General features: G+C 36.8%; 1 protein-coding gene across 1 annotated transcript; it reads right to left on the reverse strand.

Annotated features, from left to right (window-relative positions):
• Positions 1 to 3,368: 3,368 nt before the first annotated feature.
• Positions 3,369 to 19,604, reverse strand: hadhb (hydroxyacyl-CoA dehydrogenase trifunctional multienzyme complex subunit beta). Its single transcript, XM_067418151.1, has 16 exons — positions 19,483 to 19,604; positions 16,127 to 16,211; positions 15,987 to 16,028; positions 15,753 to 15,843; positions 14,128 to 14,172; positions 13,920 to 14,019; positions 12,410 to 12,497; positions 12,045 to 12,232; positions 10,585 to 10,765; positions 10,249 to 10,370; positions 10,055 to 10,134; positions 7,291 to 7,338; positions 6,120 to 6,207; positions 5,814 to 5,888; positions 4,097 to 4,261; positions 3,369 to 4,005 (listed from the first exon to the last, which is right to left on the reverse strand). The coding sequence occupies exons 2-16, from the start codon at positions 16,191 to 16,193 to the stop codon at positions 3,970 to 3,972; spliced, it is 1,416 nt and encodes a 471-aa protein (XP_067274252.1). The 5' UTR covers positions 16,194 to 16,211; positions 19,483 to 19,604; the 3' UTR covers positions 3,369 to 3,969.
• Between the last annotated feature and the right edge of the window lie 169 nt (positions 19,605 to 19,773).

Genomic DNA, 19,773 nt, shown 5'->3' on the forward strand with positions numbered 1-19,773 from the left:
TAATCAATGAGTGCATTCACACCGGGAGCAGGAGTAGCATGTGAGCGTCAAGCAAGAGTGTCGCTTGAGCAGCAGTGAAGCGGGGGTTTCGGTGGCGAGCCTATTTTTGCTGCACTGCTGACGCTCAATTAAAGTGAAAGCACCCTTTTAAAGGACAAAATAAATATGATTTCAGACAAAAAGTGCTTAAAATGCACACAAGAAGCACATGTAGTGTGTTTTAACAATAACTGGAGTGTGCCAGAATTTTTTTTTTTTGAAGATTTACCCATTTAAACTTGTTTTAATTATTCAGTTTGTGTGAAAGTATGGTTATGATTATAAAAATTAAGTAAACGAGCCAGAAAATATGATAAACTTTCTTTTAGTTTAGTATGTAACACTCAGACAGGTATAGAAGCTCTAGCAGCCGCAGTCACGGTGTAAAGTGAAAGCACACTTTTGATAGACAAAAATATAATATCACACAAAAAGCACTCAAAATGCACACAAGAAGCATGTGTGGTGTGTTTTAACAATAACTGGAGTGTGTCATTAAAGAAAACAAAGAATAAAAAATATCTGTAGAAGATTTACCTTGTTTTAATTATTTAGTTTGGGTGAAAGTATGATTATGATTATAAAAAGTAAAGTAAACTAGCCAGACAACTTTCTTTTGTATGTAACACTCAGACAGCTATAGGCTCTAGCATTGTGGGAGCAGCTGTGACTGTGACGCTGTACAAACGCTTCCAGTGTGAATACTGTCGTGCGTCTGCAGCTGCAGTGACGGTGTAGTTACGCTGACAGTGTGAAACAGCCTAAGATTTACATATGAAGGAGAAAACAAAGGTGTTTGAGGCTCATGGTATGTTAGTTCCATGTACAGAACTCTTAACTACGCCAAAGTAAATACAGTTTTCCAAAAACGGCATCTCAGTGTGTATGAATGGCTAAAACGGATAGAAAAATATATGCTTTCAAACGAAAACGTATTAGTGTAGACAAGGCCTAATTGTGTTGTGTGAGGCAAACGTCGAAAAAAGGGTCAAAGGTCATTGAATAGTCCAGAAAATGTGTTTGACAGATTAAACATGTCAGCCATAATAATAAAAAGTCACAAAACCTTTTTTTTTTAAATGGTAGCAGATGATATAAGCTTACATGGTATTGATGATTAGGCCTACCATATTCATTTACCATGGTATCAGATTATCATGGTATTTTACTTCAAATTCCCCTGACAGAATACCTACCATCCATTTTTACCGAAACCCTCCCACAACAAAATCCAAATCAAATATGATTGAGAAAGTGAGTCATTAACTACAAAATCAACATCTGAGCTTAACAATTTCCTTTATATTCTCCATCTACTAAGGGAAAATTCCCCCGAAACGAAGTTTAGAATACAGATTTATCCTATATAAACAATTACCTTCGGTTCCCAGGAGCCTGCCTGAGCAGGAGGCTTTTAAAATGTTATAATACTCTCTTCACAGCTTGTGTTTGTCATTATGGCCTCGCAGCGGCAGCCGGTAACCGGGCGCGTTAAACTCGTGGAGGCGCGCGGGGGCCGCACGCTCTCCTCTTTAAAGCCAAGCGCGCGAGAGAGGTTCTGCAGGTGCGAGCGTGAGCAGAAGGACGAGATTAAAGTGTCTCCCTCCACCTGTCTCTCTCTCTCTCCCTCTCTTTCACCTCCATCTCTCCGTTTGACGGGGTGAGGAGTGTGAGGCAGATTTGTACCGACAGCACCGCGCGCATTCTCCAGTCAAACGGCATAAAAGGCGCGCGGCTGATCAAAGCGCGCGCTGCGGCGCCCGTCTCGCGGGTTCACGACGTTTGAAGGTTAAAACAAAAAACCGACACGCAACCGCTATTTACATTTTACTCCGTTTTGCATCTGGATAAAAACATTTTTTATCTCCACCTCACTCCTGTTCGAAATCTCTGAAGCGCTGCAAAAAACTTTTCTGCACAAATAACAACATTAATACGCAAATATAGAAGTAGGCTAGAGGCTTGTTTGGAAAAATATTGGAATTAATTCGTTTAAAAATAATTTAATGAACCCGACGTTTTGCGGAATGTGAAAAGATGGCAAACGAGCAATTTGAAGGAAAACAACTTGTGTCGTGAAGGGGGCGGGGATGAAACGGATCCGTGTCGCGCGGTTGTGAGGATTTTCTTCTTTTTTTCTCCACTATCGTTCATATGGGATCGTGACGCCTTGCGCTTCAGTCCAACGGCGATATTTGTAGTTCATCTTCTGATGAGTTGAAACGCACGTATTTACACACCAAGGGATACACGGCGCAGTAGGATGATCCTCTGGGTGCATATGAATACAATTAACGTTACACACTCAGTAAACAGCGCCTCGCTTATGAATGTGCGCAAAATCTTGCGCTGCACGTGACGTAACGCTGCGTCAATATCAGGCAATCTGCGTCTTTATTCTACGTATGACTGAGGGCTGTTATATCTCTAGGTTATAATAAGTTTCATTACAATAACATTACCAATATATATATAAAATAATAATGTTTGGTAATGTTGTTCTTCTTGTGAAGAATTTTTTTAAATAAATAAATAAATATATATATATATATATATATATATATATATATATATATATATATATATATATATATATATATATATATATATATATATAAATTCTACACAAGTAGAACAACATTACCAAATATTATTATTTTATATATAATTTTTTTTTTTTACACAAAAATGCTACAAAAGTTGCATTACCAAATATTATTTTATATATTTTTTTATAAATAGCTGTTTGGTATTATATAAAAATAATTTAATATACATTAAGTTATAGCATTATTAGCTAGATTACAAGGGTATAATTCACAAAACTAGTTGAATTAAAAAGTTGGCTACACTTTATTTTAAGATGTCAGTGTTACAGTGTTATTATATATTTAAGCACTGAGTAATATTGATTAGAATAATATTAATATTGTAGGGTTAGGGTAGGATTAGTTACATGTAATTATGCATCATTTACTGTTATTACTATGTTAGTACATGTCACATATGTACCAAGGACACTGTAAAATTAAGTGTTACCAAAAAGTCTTTAGGGAGATGTTGTGTTCCCAAGGTGTTTCAGCCCATCATAAATAACCCTTATTAATAACCATTATTCCATTATTAAAATGTATTCATTATATATGTATATATTCTCAAACCTTAGAATGCATTGTAATACTTAAAATATTTTTGTATAAATTTTACAATTTTAAAATAAATTGACATGAAAAAGTCCTTGTTATGTGGAATGACCCATAAATTGTTACGAAACAAATAATATGACAATACACAGCATATAGAATGTAACATGAAAACATGAACGTAACTGGCGATTTCAAATGATGTTTATTTGTACAAACGGTTAGAAAAGGGAGAAAGCGAGTCCTCCAGAGGTTCATCTGCTTGAGTCTGAGGCACACGTGTGTTTAAGTGCGTAACCTTTGTCTTTATGGCTGATCTAGAATCAGTCCTTCTTACAATACATTCCTTAAGAGCTAAACGCCATACACTGACAATGGATCTGATAATATTGCCGTATGAAACAATATCAGATACAGCAAAAAGAGATCCAGCTGCTAAACTTGATTGATAACGATCTTTATCTGGAGATTAGAATTATGAAAAAAAGAAATCTAGAATTCTAGATTCCACATCACCTCTTTCAAAATCAAATGTGAATCGTAGCCTTTTTGAGTAATGTCCAAGTGCAATATTTATGCAAAATTATGTTTATCTGATCTTATCTTAAACATGTTCTCAAATAAAGCAAAGTCAACATTTACATCCCCGTCACAAGCATCATTTCAAATGAAGAACCTTCAGAAAACTTTCAGGAACATTTCCTTTCAAGGCATTACGGCACGTTAGTATTTACAGAAAGTATTTGTGTGCATGTACAGAGCGTTACGACGTGTGGAAGTTCGCAGATTACTGAGGATAAGCTTCAATCACCATAGCATGACCCTGCAACACAAATACAAGAACAAGTTATGAGGATATTCCCGAGTGTGTGCAGATGTGTACGGTATGTTGTGGAAGCGACCGTGTCACACACCTGTCCTCCAGCGGCACACGCTGCCACCAGGCCATACTGACCGCCTTCCTTCTGCAGTCGGTGAGCTACGGTGGTCACCAGTCTACAGCCGGTAGCTGCAAATGGATGCCCAAGAGACAGAGAACCTCCCCATGAGTTAAACTTCTCCATTGGAGGAACACCGACCTGAGAAAACAGAAATAACGATCGTGAGTTTTCATTATCATCAATATCAACAACATTACTATTGCTCATCAACAGAAGGAATCAAGATTTCCAACCCATTTCGAGTCGACTAGTGCAACATCATCTTTAGCAACCATAATTCAATGCATGAGAAATAGGGAGTTTTGCATGGCAAACACAATTCACATTAAAAAAATTATTTAAAAACCCCCACCTATGATCAGATTTGATCCTAAATATAAGGCCCTATGATTTCCGCAATACGGAAAACAGGGACAGAAGGACCGGAATCCAGTCATAAAGACGAAATTTACTTTCTTACGTGGAATTTCACAGAATTTGTCACATTTCCATTAAAATAGAATCCAGAAAACAAAGAATTTGGAAATAACAAAAAAGTAATTTGAGGTAGAATTTTTTTTTATTTCATAGGGCCCTAAACATTTAATAAGTTGTATGTTTACTAGTTTCTATTAATTAGACATGCTTTTTGATTACTAAAATTTAATTGAACCATTAAAATGGAGTTTAAATAATAATAAAAACAACATTATGAATTAAAATAAAATTAATTAATTAATTAAAATGGAAAAAAATGGAATCCAGATAAATTAAAACAGGAAAAAATTAATTTGAGAAAAAAAAAACTTTTTTATAGTGCCTTATAAAGATATATTAGATCAGGGGTCCCCAATCTCTGTCCTGGAGGGTCCTCCAGGGCCGAGATTGGGGACCCCTGGATTAGATTATAGAGTATAGATAGATTTATACTAAGTAAGGAACATATCGGGATTTATAAAGGCAGAAACTGACATGAAAATGTTCTTATGCGTACATCAACTGAGCATGCTTACAAACTTTTTGACAAAAATAATTAAATTAATTCAACAATTAATTGTTTTTTGAAAATATAAAATAAATAGGCAATCACAAAATGCATTAATATAATTATGCACAAATAAGCATAATATTAACTGCTTTTTAATAATTACTTATATCACTAATATTACTTCATTTATATTATTAAAAATAACAATAATATATGCATACACAGATACATGTTGTACAGAAACAGTGCCATATACTGCACATGCGTTTTCAGAGTGCGCTTGGATTTCTTTGCCCATTGATGATGAGTGTTACGCTTCTTCTGAACCATTAAGAGATATCTGTGGGCATTCTGCTGGAGCTAATGCGCTTCTGCACATTGTGCTTGAATTTAAAATGAACTACGAAGCATAAAGAGAGATGCATTTTTTGTGCACATGGACGTTTTATAAATCGTTTATAGGAACGTTACTGAAAATGTCATATGTTTGCATTTAAGATTATTAAGATCAGGCCTCTGGTTTCTATAATTATTATTTTTTCATCTGATGCTTTCTTACACAATGTGGCATCTAATACATTTATTACCGCACAAATCCCCCTGGAGTATCCTGAGGTTTAGTGTCTTGCTCAAGGGCACAACGGTGATAGTTCATAAATCAAGCCCTCTTTGGACTTTGAAAGCACAACCTATGGGACAATCTTTGAGCACTTTTTTGCCTACCTTAGATTTTCGGCCCATATACGTCTGAGCAAACCAGTCAGAGTCCATTGCCTTCAGGTTTGCCATGATCTGACCCTGTTAAAAAAACAATAAAACTGAACATTAACACCATTCACACACAGTGCAGTTTTTGCGCAGAAAATTTCTGCCAGATTCAAAACAGGTGCATTTACTCATGCACACGCACAGGATTAGTTTTGACTGATTTAAATCTGGAAACATCATTTTATGAGTTAAGTAAGGGTCTGTTGAACTGCACCGGATATTTAAAGCAGTATCAATGGAAAACTGGAAGGTGATGCTCACAGCAAAAGCTTCATGAAACTCAAACACATCAATGTCGTTCAAAGTCAGACCGCTCCTCTCCAGGACTTTTGGAGTGCTGTAGGTCGGCCTGAGAAAGAAAAACAACCCAGACATGAGTGAGTGTGTGTGTGTGTGTGTGTGTGTGTGTGTGCCCTCCACACACAGAGGGCAAAAAACAGCACATTTACATACTGTATTTAAACCTCACTTACTATTAGATTGAATGACATTTTCTCCTTTTCATTATTAATATGCAGAACCAAATAAAATGATCTTTTTATTGTATTATTTATGCTTTATTCAGCAAGGATGCATTTAACTGATCAAATGTGACAGCAAAGACATTTATAATCTTATAAAAGATTTCTATGTAGTAATCTACAAAAAGATTTCTGAACTTTCAATTCATCCTAAAAAAAATTTACCACTGTTTCCACAAAGATATTAAGCAAAGCAGCAAAACAATAAATGTTCTTTGAACAGCAAATCATCACATCAGAATGATTTTTGAAGGATCATGTGACACTGAAGACTGGAGTAATGATGCTGAAAACTCACAGGAATAAATTACATTTTAAAATATATTCAAATAGAGAACAGTTATTATAAATTGTAATAATAATATTTCATAATATTACTGGTTTTTACTGTATTTTTAGTCAAATAAATGCAGCCTTGGTGAGCATGAATGATTGATTCAAAAGCATTATTAAAAAATATTATGACCCACAACTTTTGAACAGTAGTGCATGTAAAAAGTAATTTATGTAATAATTTATAACTAATTTATGCAAGCAATACATTGAATAAATGACTTAAGCTTTTAACATGTAGACGAAAACCAACGTAAAAGTCAGTTTCAATATTGGTAAAATATACTTGCTAAACTGATTATTAGCCTGTTTCTATCTAGGAAATATAAATCTTTATATTAAAAAATATGAAGAAAATGAACCTTTAAAACCAAAAATGGCAAATGTGTAAATGTAAACTTACAGAAAACCTTTCAAGTAGAAATCTATAACAGAGAGTCTTGTTTTTCTGCAGACTGAATGAATGTCAGTCCCAAACTCACACACCACAACACAAACCCACCACAACAATCACAAAACCTCACAGGCCTGAAAGAGAAATAGAGAGAGAGGAAAGAAGAAAAAAAGCAGGAACTCACCCGAGAAGCAGCTGGTCTTTTGGGTCTTGAGACACGTACACAAAATCTCTGAAGGTAAAAACACACAGACACACAGTAAAATCAACATCAGCACCACGAGCCGCCGCTGCTGTAGAGATAAACACATGACGTCTGCCTGCTGTAATGGGACACTAAACACTGATCACCCCACGACATGAACAGCTTCAGGACAACATCAGCTTGATTAACATCCAGGAAACTGAAAAAATTCCATTTACTTAAATGTAAAATTAATTTAGAAAAATACACCTATATTAATTTTTAATGTGCAGCAACAACATTTTTTTCATTTACCTGAAAAGAATAAACACTGACGTTATTGAGAATTCTACACTTTTACACACATTTCTGAAAACATGCATTTGGTTTTCAGAAAGCATTTCAGAACGAGCAGCTTAAAGGGATAGTTCACCACAAAATTGAAATTGTCCCATAAATTACTCAGCCTCAAGCCATCCTATGTGCATATGACTTTCTTCTTTCAGCCAAACAAAATCTGACTAATAATAAATATATCCTGGCTATATAGTAAACAAATAGTACTTGAAATGTTGGATGCCCCAAAATGCCCCAAAAAGTGCATCCATTTATTATAAAAAATAATCCACATGGCTCCGGGGTTAATAAAGGCCTTCTGAAGCAAAGCGATCGGTTTGTGTAAGAAAAATATCCAAATTTAAAAACTTCATCATATTAACTTAATCACTGGCTTAAGGTAACAGCCGTACGCAAGTCTAGTGCCAGCAGAAGAGTGACCACTGACTGATGAACGTGGATAGAGCTAAACAAAACACCAGTCACAAATTAGGATCTAAAATAAATGAGTTTGTTGCCCAGCCCTATTTGTTTGAACTACTCTATTGTCTACTCTTACTTAAAGGGGGGGTGAAACACTCAGTTTCAGTCAGTGTCATGTCAATCTTGAGTACCTATAGAGTAGCATTGCATCCTGCATATCTCCGAAAAGTCTTTATTTTTTTAATAATTATATAAGAAAGATGCGCTGTTCCGAGTCTTTCCGAAAAAAGCCGAGCGGGTGGGGGCGTATCGTGTGAGCGGAGCTAAATAATGACGTGTGCGCGCGGCTGTTATTGTGTTGAGTGCGTCAAGCTGTGTCATCCCTAACAGCGAGAAAAAACTTTATTCAAAATAAAAATATGGCTTTTAATCAGATACAGCCATACATCTATGATCCGGAATCAGACCCAGAGGCTGCAGTTGAACAGGAGCAGCAGCAAAAACGACTAGAGCAGGACGTCTCTATGTGGTACAAGTTATACACTAACTATATAATATGCTTAGCGACTTGTGTTATTTACATATTTATACTTGAATTATATCGTCGTATTTTTGTCTTTGAAGGTGTACATGTGGGAAGTGCAGTTGTGCACGTGTGTGTGTGTGTTTACGCGTGGTTTGTGTAGACAGTAAGCGGACTGGTTTTGCACGGCAGGCTAAGTTAGTGTTTACATAGAAAGACACGGAATAGTAGCGCATTTGAATGAAGAAGCGCGCTTATTTAGTTCAACATATTTCCCCACTCTTTGTGTATTGTTGTTTGGAGTGCTTTTACAATACACAAACATAAAGTTACACATATAGTGGCCAGCTAAACAAATGTACACGCACTACACATCGCATGCTCCATTGATCAATTTCTATATATAGTAATATATATAGTAACTATACGTGATCATGTTTGGGCTACTTGATGAGCACAGACATTTGAAGCCGTCTCACTCACCGCCCGCGGTTCTAACGTTGGGACCTTTATCGTTGGGACTGCTCCATCATTCAGCATTAGGCGATTGGAAAATCCGGCGTCAAGCTGGGCCTTGTTTATGAAACAGTCGGCACCGAAATGCAGCGAACAGATATAAACATTCGCGCAACTCAGTTGCTGATCCGGAAAAGCAAATTCCATCCACTGTTGCCTTACCGCGGGGTTTTTGGGGAATCTGTGCAGGACTGTCTTGGTCTGGCAACCAAAAACGCACTTTTTGATGTCATTGTTAATTGTGCACATCACCTGTGCAGCGCAGCCTACGAGCCAGCGCTTTGATGGGCGTAGGCTGTTGCTTTCGCTCTCTCCCTCTCTCTCTCTCACGCGCTTCCGGTAGAATTGTCCGTAAGGCCCATACAAGGAAATTCCGCCCCCATTAACGTCAAAGGGGACGAATGATCGCAAAAAACTTGCCGAAACTTATGACTAACCGGAAGTAGTATTTTTGACAAAGAAATACTTCCATCAAACGTCCACCTTAACTTTTGAAACTTTGTCCATGTTTAGTATGGGATTCCAAGTCTTTAACGGTGTAAAAAGATCAGTATGCATGAAACAGCATTTCACCCCCCCTTTAAGCTCATGGTACACATCCTATGCCATGTGTCGGGTCAGAGGTCACTCTTCCACTGGAACTCGACTTGCATACGGCTGTTACCGGAAGCCAGTGATTATAGTTCATAAAGTTATAAATATGTATATTTTTCTTATGAAAACACTTTGCTTCAGAAGGCCTTTATTAACCCTCTGCTCTTATTTACTCCCATTAAAAAGCTTGGAAGAGCCAGAATATTTTTTTTATTTGTTTTGGGTGAACTAATTCTTTTAATTCAATAAATACACATGACTCATGGGTAAATTTGCACAGATCAGCGAAATTGTTTAGAAAATACAGATGATGTCAGTGAGAAGCTACAGGTGGTAGTTTCTTAATGCAAGGCATTATTTTTGTTTTTGTACCTGAGATATGCTTTAGGCTTGTAACCCATAGCAAGAGCTTTCTCCTCTGACATGATCAAAACTGCAGACGCACCGTCAGTCTGAGTGAAAACACACACACACACACACACACAGTGACAAATCTGACAGATGTTACTTAAATGAAAGGTATAAAAACAAACTAGATAAAGCAGCATTATCTCAGATAAACTGACCAGGAAAGAAGAGTTTGCGGCTGTAACGGTGCCGTGAGGCTTGATGAAGGCGGGTTTCAATTTGGCCATTTGTTCCATGGTGGAAGGACGGATCCCGTTATCCTTAGACACAATATCTTTCCCTGTGACAAACACATCATCACAACATTTGAGCAACAGTCTGAACTGTTCAAATCAAACTTATGCAACAGAGTTGTCAATAAAATGTTATTTCTGTCCAAATCATTTGCTTATTGCACTTTCACAAATTGCCCGCAAGCTGAATTCATAAAAATAATTACCAACAAAAAGTGAAATAAAGTGTGTAGTGCTGTTGTAATTGAGTTAATTGTTCACCTGGCACTTTGAAGTTGATGATGTCACTGAGCAGCCCACTGTCTTGAGCTTTCTTTGCGAGCATGTGAGACCGCAACGCAAACTCATCCTGCTCTAAACGCGTCACACCGAATGCAGCCGCCAGACGGTCCGCTGAGTGACCCATTGTCTCGGCTGTGGAGAACTCGGCCACTGCCGGCAGCTAAACACACACAGAGAGCTTTGAATGAAGGAAACTCAACAATATCATATGGACTGTATTAAACAGACTAAAAGACTATCAGACTTGTGGTAGTCTATGTAGAATCAGTAATAATGGGTTGAGAATCAGACACAAACAATTAGTAATAGTGCCATGTGTCATCATTTTGCAGCAGTTCATATAGATTTTTCCTGCATAATTTCTCTATAGATATATATCTTTATCTATATATATTCTCTCTCTCTCTCTCTCTCTAAAATATTGTTCAATAACTTTTTTTTGCGAGCCCTGCTTTCACATTTAATCTCCAAAATAATGTAGAAACAACATTAATTTTAGCCATTAATTATAGCCATTCAACATTACAGTATAATTAGTTATTGATTTTAACATTTAATGCTTTAAAAAAAAAAAAGATTTAATTTAAGAGAACTTAAAACAATCTTCACATAAAACTCATTGTAATAAATGCCACATTTAGAAGTGCTTTTAATATATCAGGGTTTAACACTAAGGTTTTTTTTACCTGCCCTGCTAAAATGCACAAAATAAGTTATTGTTTTTCGTTGTTTTAATGCTTTAAGATTTTCAGGTAGGTCTAACAGATAGGAAATACAGAAATTGAAAAACTATCAAACACATCAGTCTTCAGTGCAATAATTATTAATGAAATATAGATTGATCCTTATTAAAGCTACAAACGTTATTCAGTCAAGAGCAGAGAGTAATTTTCTGTCTTTTGTTCTCTCATTAACATTAATGACAAACAGCAGCAGGTATATTAGGCTGTTGTCACTTTAAGACCTGACGCACATGACCCGGATCTGACACGGATCCTATTTTCTCACAACCGTTTGTGTTTATTCACTTTTTAACTCATTTAAGACTGTGCTTGAGGATACTCGAAAAAACAGGAATTTTGGCATAATTTTGTGAGTTTCTGTCCATTCAAGCACTTAAAAGAAAACTTATTGTGGAATCGGCTCACTGTCTGAAGCAGCAAAATATTATGTAAAATAAATATTAAATAACTATAAATGTTTTCTTTAGAAATAGAAATATAAACCTTAGGTTAATTAAAACGTCTAAAGTTTATTTTTCCATTTCTATTACTCTATGATATTTTGATTTCTAAATATGAAACGGGTCCCTTTGCCTTTCGCTCAGGTGAGAAATGCACTATGGGTAACTTGTTTTCTGGGATGTGAGCAGAGTTAATCATAATCAAATTGAGGCACACTGGGGTAATATGTGAGGTGTATTATGGGTAATGTAGTACCTCGGGTGCGAGGTGAGCGAGGCGGATGGAGCCCAGCAGGGAGAGTCGAGCCCCGAGGGTCTTTGCCTTGTTGAGTGACAGCATTGTCTTCCGCATCCTCCGGCTGTGGCGAATGGGAACGTCAGACATAAACTCGACCCCACCGGCGACTATGGCATCACACTGACCGGCAGCGATTAAACCGACACCTAGAAAACAAATTAACAATCAACAGACAAGTTGCCTCTGCTGCTGAATGTTAGTTTAGTTCAATTTCAATCTGTTTATGCATGATAAGCGATCACGGTTGTTTAGCGTGATGTGTTTGTATATTTGAATTACATGCATTCAATAACTGCTATCATTACAAAATGTGTGTCCAGTACCTGTGGTCATTGCTTGGTTGGAGGAAATACACGCCATAGTCACCGTATGAGCAGGAGTCTTATCTGAGAATCCAGCACCAAGTGCCGCCTTCAAAGAAACAATCAAAATTGAATTCCAAATTAACATCGTTCCTAAACAATTTTATAATCAGAAACCAAGCAGCAAATGTAATGTTTCTAAAAAATGTCATAGAAAATGTAATATATTAATTATAATAATAATAATAATAATTTGTTCGATTTATATAGCGCTTTTCAAGGCACTCAAAGCGCTTTACATTGAAGGGGGGAATCTCCTCAACCACCACCAATTATTTCAAAGGTTTGGAAACATTAACCTTTATATGTTTTTGAAAGACGTCTCTTCTGCTCACCAAACTGCTCTTTTTTTCCTTTTTTTTAATATAGTAAAACAGTAATATTGTGAAATATCATTACAATTTGAAAAAACTGTTTTCTATGTGAATTAAAATGTAATTTATTCTTGTGATGTAATGTTGCATTTTCAGTCTTCAGTGTCACATGATCCTTCAGAAATCATTCTGATATGATGATTTGCTGCCCAAGGAACATTTATGATTGTTATTATCATATGCTTTTGATACTTAACATTTTTGTGGAAATAATGATATAATTCAAATATTTGTGATAAGATGAAAAAAGAGAAAAAGTTATACTTTCATTCATCAAGGATGCATTAAATTGAGCAAAAGTGACAGTGAAGACATTTATAATGTTGCAAAAGATTTATATTTAATCAATTCTTTATTTATTACATTTGTAAAAAAAACAAAAATTATATTAATTAAATTATCCTGAAAAGGGTTTTTTTTTCACAAAATATAAAGCTATGCTTTCAGCATGAATAATAATAATAAGAATAAAAAATGTTTATTGAGCACCAAATCAAAGTAATGATGCTGAAAATTCAGCTTTGATCACATAATAAATACATTACATTTTAAAATATTCAAATAGAAAACAGTTCTTTTCACTTGTAATACCATTTAGCAATATTACTGTTTTTACTGTATGTTGGAAACAATTGTTTCCAACTTTTAACAAGTGATAATGCAAAGTCATTTTTCATGTCCACTAAAAGATGGACATGACAGAAAAACATTCACAGGAGCAGTCACTTTTTAACTATTTACACATTTAAACCTTTTAATTCAATTTGTAATATAAAGTTGTGAATGCGTTTGCTTAATGTTTTGAATGCACAGTATGTGCTGACAACCTCCATACATGAAGTTCCTTAAAATCGGAAAAATAAATATCCTGCACTGAATTTAACTGATAAACAGGAATATGGCAAAAGGTTAATTCAGTACCCAAAATACAAAAAAAAAACACTGAAGTAATGCTCAGTAATAAGATGAAATCGCTGTACAGATGCCTGACCTCTCATTGGTCAGTCTGATAGCCTGCTTCAAATGACAAATTAAAAATAGCCTCAACATCCAAATTCCTATTTTAGAAATCATCACAGACTGGAGGACAGACTGACCTCTCTGGCCACATTACTGGTCTTCACTTCCTGAATAACTGTTCCATAGACAATATAATCAACAGCATCTTTAGGTAAAGCAGTTCTGCTCAGCAGACCCCTGAAGAAACACACAGTCAGACAGTTAGTCCTGAGAGGGATGAGTGAATCTTTATACTGTATGTGTGTGTGTGTGCGTGTGTGTGTGTGTGTGTGTGTAGGGACGCACTGTAATGCTGCTCTGGCCAGATCATGGGGCATCAGATCAGCATATCTATGAACAAAGACAGAGAGAGCAGAGACACAAAGAATGATTTCACAGTTTTTGTAAGGCAGCACTGCATTGATATTCCTAGAGCCTTGTTTACTGCTGGTATTAAAATGCATTTTGGTTGATCGGATCACAAGTGGACGACACTAAATACAGGTGTAAACAGGGTCTAAAGCTTACGACCACTTCCAGAGGTAGTCGAAAAGGACCGGATTGCTTTTGCAGTGTAAACGCTCATGTGGTCGAATGTGTTTGAACAGCCACAAAAGACGCCTCCTCTCCGCCTCCTGACCTAATGCGTGAACATTATGGGAAGCGCACTAGACAGACGGGATTTAAACTTTGTCGGCTGGAGACCCAAAAAAATGTTCCAAGCACAGTGTTCTCTCAACATTCCTGATTTCTAACACACACACTAACAGCGTTCGGCTGGTCTATCAGAGCAGAAATTAAAGCTGATGCTCACAGTGTGTTTTTCCTTCGTCTCCGGTTGTGTTCATATGTAAATTGCGCAAGCTTATTTAGATCTGAAAAAAACCCATACATTTACCCTCCATAGACCCTCCCCTCGAAGAAATCTGGACCGAAGTGGTTGAAAGTGGACAACACACCAGGGGTCTATTTTTCGTACGTCGCTAACTCTGTCTATTTGATTATTGATGATTTGCCATGATCTTGGACTGTTTGGTTCTTCGAAGCCATGGATACTTTATTACAAGAGTTCCTTACTGAACTTTAATAATATAAAAATGTATTAGAAAATACTATTATAATGTTGCCTAATCTATAGTACTACAGACACAGCAACTTGATTGAGAGATTTATTTGTGGTGGAATCATTACTTTATCATTTTTTGATGTCTTACACACATGCTGTATAGTTAATCTGAGCCATACAATAATTTGAGTGATGATGGATTTTATGGGAAGGGCTTGATGCAGCGCAAGATATGCAGATAACTTTATCTTGACCCTTAAGAAACTTTAACTAATGCTGTCACATAACAAATCTACTTCAAATAAAATTACATGAATGGCTAATTACAGTATTGAAATAAAAATGTAAAGGCTGTAGAAATACTAGAAGTTGTATATATAAATAATTGGGAATCATGTTTTAAAAACGTAATAACTTGTATGCATGTCGTTTTGGTTGCTTGGCTGTGTCCTTATAAAGGTCCAGAAATTCGTCAAGTTTTTTGATTTTATGACGTCATAACATTGCCGTCTTGCCGCCAGCAAATCGCTGCATTGCTGATCCTGGTTTCGAGTATCGATGCATTTGTCCTCTTCAGGGAACACGAGAATGAACAGTAATCTCAAACAACTTAATTCAGACATTTTAATCAAATCCACAAAATTGTTTGTAGATCAAAATAAGCCAGAGATCAGTTATCACAATTAGAAGATCTGGCATCCGTCAAATCATCTCAGATGTATTAAACGACGTACGAAGAACAGACCCCAGATGTATCCAATTATCGATCATCAATAAACAATGCTTTAACCTTTAATGATTGTATCATTTAAGTTATTGTTGTTGTTTCAGTTTGAGTTGTGCAACGTGTCCGGCCATGTCTTACGTGGTGCCAGACAGCAGGAAGGGGGTTCGGACGCCATCCACCAGAACGATGTTCTTCACTCCTGGTTTGGCCAGAGTCTTCTTGCTCTTTGCTAATTTAGTTATAAAAGAGAGAAAAATATTTTAAGAAATGCACATTTTTCTTTTATCACTCTAATGTAATAATAAAAGTATTTATTTGATTTATTTTTATAAGGACCTCATAGAATATGGCATAATAGGTTGCTACAGATACCTTGAGCTTGCAGATGGACAGATGTGCTGAGAGAGCGAGCAGCTGGAGAGAAACAGTTCTAATGAGTGATAGTGACATGTTAAATGTTCAATAATCTGCATAATGTGAAGTGTTCATTAGCTCTGTGGAGGACGTCTTACCGAACTGGGCAGTCTGCACAGAAGTAAGTGGACTGCTCCTTAGTGAAGTCAACAACATAGAAGCCATCTTTGATTATCTGGAAGACTTGAGACAAAAGTATAAATTATTATTATGACTATTATTTCAAAGCAAGTGCACGCATAATCAGAGTAAATCAGAATCTGTTAATAGGCAAGTAAGTATGCAAGATGAATATTATGGACTGTGTGTGTGTGTGTGTGTGTGTGTGTGTGTGTGTGTGTGTGTGTGTGGGCTGGTAATCCCTACGTTAGGGGGACAAAATGTCCCCACAAAGACTGCAATGTCCGCAATTCTTGTCCTTGTGGGGAAATGTTTTGGTCCCCATGAGGAAAACATCTTATAAATCATACAGGATGAGCTTTGAGAAAGTAAAAATACAGAATGTTTCCTGTGATGGGTAGGTTTAGGGGCAGGGGCAGTGTAAGGGGATAGAAAATACGGTTTATACAGTATAAAATCCCTTACGCCTATGGAAAGACCCCATAAAACATGGAAACACTACGTGTGTGTGTGTGTGTGTGTGTGTGTGTGTGTGTGTGTGTGTGTGTGTGTGTGTGTGTGTGTGTGTGCGTGTGTTAGAAGTGCACAATTAATCGTTAAAAGATTGCAATCTCATTCCTAAATGTCAAAAACCTTTGTCTTTTAAACCTTTCACATACAAAAAAACAATATTGTTATTTCTGTGTTACAAATTTTCACATTATCAGGATTCTACATTGGGACTGTCCATTTCCTCCTTCACTCATTTTTTGTGTGTAACATAAATGCGCTGACTCAATTAACAAGTAAATAGCACGGATATAGTCACTGATGTCTATGGTAGCAAATAGCGATCAAAATATATAGTAAATCCTTTAACTTGGCACTTTAAGCAAAGATTGTATCAATTACATCAATTACATCATTAGGTGGTGACAAGTGACTTAAATATTTAGTGACTTACAACCTATCATACACCCGGCACAATGCGACGGCAGTCAGCAGCGAGCACTGTTTTTTTTTTTGTTATTTAAAGGATGCATTAGTAATGTGTCTATAGGCGGATGCACATAAACTCTGCTTATTCTTCTCTGGAGAAACGGTCAGTCATGTTTATAGCGAATCCACCATGATGTGAGCGCAACTGGCTTTTAATGTGAATGGGAGAGGAGACGTTTCATATTATGCCTAAAACACAGCCATGACTCATTAGGAGACTAGGGACAACCCTTTTGGACCATATGCCTGGCATGCAGACCGTTTTTTCTGTGGTTAAAGGGTTACTTCAGCGATTAGCATTCAGCTTTGTATCAGTAGAAACCCGATAGTATATTCGAATGATCGTGCTTCCACCCCTCATATCTCCCTGAGACGAGAGATTAATGTATTTTTTATGGCTAGAAAAAAGCCTCCGATGATGCAAATATCGTCATTTTGCATCCGAGGATTTTTTGGCCAAAGGCTAAAGGGGCGGCAGTGGCTCAGTGGTTCATGTAGGTTGTCTACAAACCAGAAGGTTGGTGGTTCAATCCCCGGTTCCACCTGACCAAGTGTCGAGGTGTCCATGAGCAAGACACCTAACCCCAGCTGCTCCCGACGAGCTGGATGGCGCCTTACATGGCAGACACCGCCGTCGGTGTATGAATGGGTGAATGTGAGGCAAAATGTAAAGCGCTTTGGATGGCCATAGGGGCTGTTAAAAGCGCTATATAAATGCAGTCCATTTAAAGACTACAGCCAGTATTAGGAGCTTGTTCCGCATGTTTTTACCCACCCACAAAATGTAAATGTGCACGGCCGCTCGGGCATTCATAACGGAGCGGTGCGGAGAAAGTGAGTGTTTTCAATGAATTCCAATGAAAGCTAAGCTTCCATAGGCATGAACTGAAAAAATGCCAGATTAAACACGCACCGTGAATGACTGTGCAGCCGTGCGCATTTTAGTTTCTGTTTAGAATTAGCACCAAATCAGGGCAGGGTTGCTTGAATTGTGAGTTCATTAGCCTATTATCCTCAGCGATCATCTTGTCTGTCAGCGGTTTGCTCTCGTGATGAATGAAATCTGACTCCTGCTACTGGTGTGTGTGTGTGTGTGTTTGTGGCGACGCTCATTCGGCTCATGCAGTATTGAGAAGACACATTCAGTTTTTAATTTAAATTTATGCATTTGGCAGACACTTTTATCCAAAGCGACTTACATTGCATTCAAGGTACACATTTTTACATTATTGTCAGTTCTTGCTTTTCCTGGGAATCGAACCCATGACGCTGGCGTTGCTAGCGCCATGCTCTACTGGTTGAGTAGAGTATGAAATGAGTAAAGCATAACAAATTAATGTTTTATTATATCCTACTGAATATACTGTTATCACACAGTGATGTAAGTGTTGTATAATAACATTTATTTATGTTTTACACTGACCTGGGCTGCGTTTCCCAAAAGCATTGTGAGCCCATGTTTATGGTGAAGATCTCTGCAATGTTTTCTATGATCCACTTAGCTCATGGTGCTTTTGAGAAACGCAGCCCTGGATTGTACGAGATATTTAATATCAAGCACAGTGGCCTTTAAAGTAAAAACTGAACATGTTTGAAGTACATAAAGTAACAAAAGATCAACTAAGTGTCATTTGTTCTCCGATGCTGTTTTCACTAACATTCAATCAGCTGGTGTTTTGGTCATTTTTAGTGGATGTATGAATGATACCAGCAGAAAAACCACAATTAATTGTAGACCATAACATTATTATCAACATGTTCCACTAACCACAAAAATACTTTGTTGTACTAACTCATCATGTTCACAATTATGTTTTGTTATATCATTTAAAACGCTTTGCTTGAAATTCCTTTGCTTGCACTTTCTTTCTTTCAAATAAATGGCACTAGCTTTGATATTTTGCATCAATGCAATGACTGAATTTAGGCATTGTGTAAGCTGATAAAGTGTCACGTTGCTATTCATACTACTTAATATTAACCGGTTAAGTACTTTATGTGACAGTAATGATAATACAGTATATAAATATGTCTGACGGGGTGTGTGTGTGTGTGTTTGACCCTTCACCTACTTCTGTCAGTAGACTGGACAAGGGCAAATACACAACCGTATTAAACACTTAAACAGCTACTTAAGATCTTGGTATCATTATAAAACAACACTGATCACGATATAACCACACATGACAGTAACGCAACAGTAATGAGACATACAAATGCCACTTTAACACATAAACAAGTGCACGCATTCATTCTTCCGCATGCCTAAAAAACACTGATTACGCTATTCATCAGCACTTACCATATAAACACAATGTCTGGTGTAATATAAGTACATCAATTATATATGGCTTACCTTTTAATGATGTAAATGTGGAGAGAGCGCGATGTTAGAGGTCTCGCGTCTGTCTAATGACTACAGCAGTGCACGAGCAGTAGGACCCCGCATTAACCTGGCAACCCGAATCACTGCCTGAGCAGGGAAAATCCAGCGGATACTTACTTTATATATGTATACAAACATTATAAAATACATTTTATTCACATCAATACACAAAAAGAAATGGATACAAAACGTTATTATATCCACTTAAAGGGGGACGATATGGTTTTATTTAAAGGCGTTAAAATGGCAACCTAAATGGCG

The sequence above is a fragment of the Pseudorasbora parva genome, chromosome 15, assembly GCF_024679245.1.
Source record: "Pseudorasbora parva isolate DD20220531a chromosome 15, ASM2467924v1, whole genome shotgun sequence".
Classification (NCBI taxonomy): domain Eukaryota; kingdom Metazoa; phylum Chordata; class Actinopteri; order Cypriniformes; family Gobionidae; genus Pseudorasbora; species Pseudorasbora parva.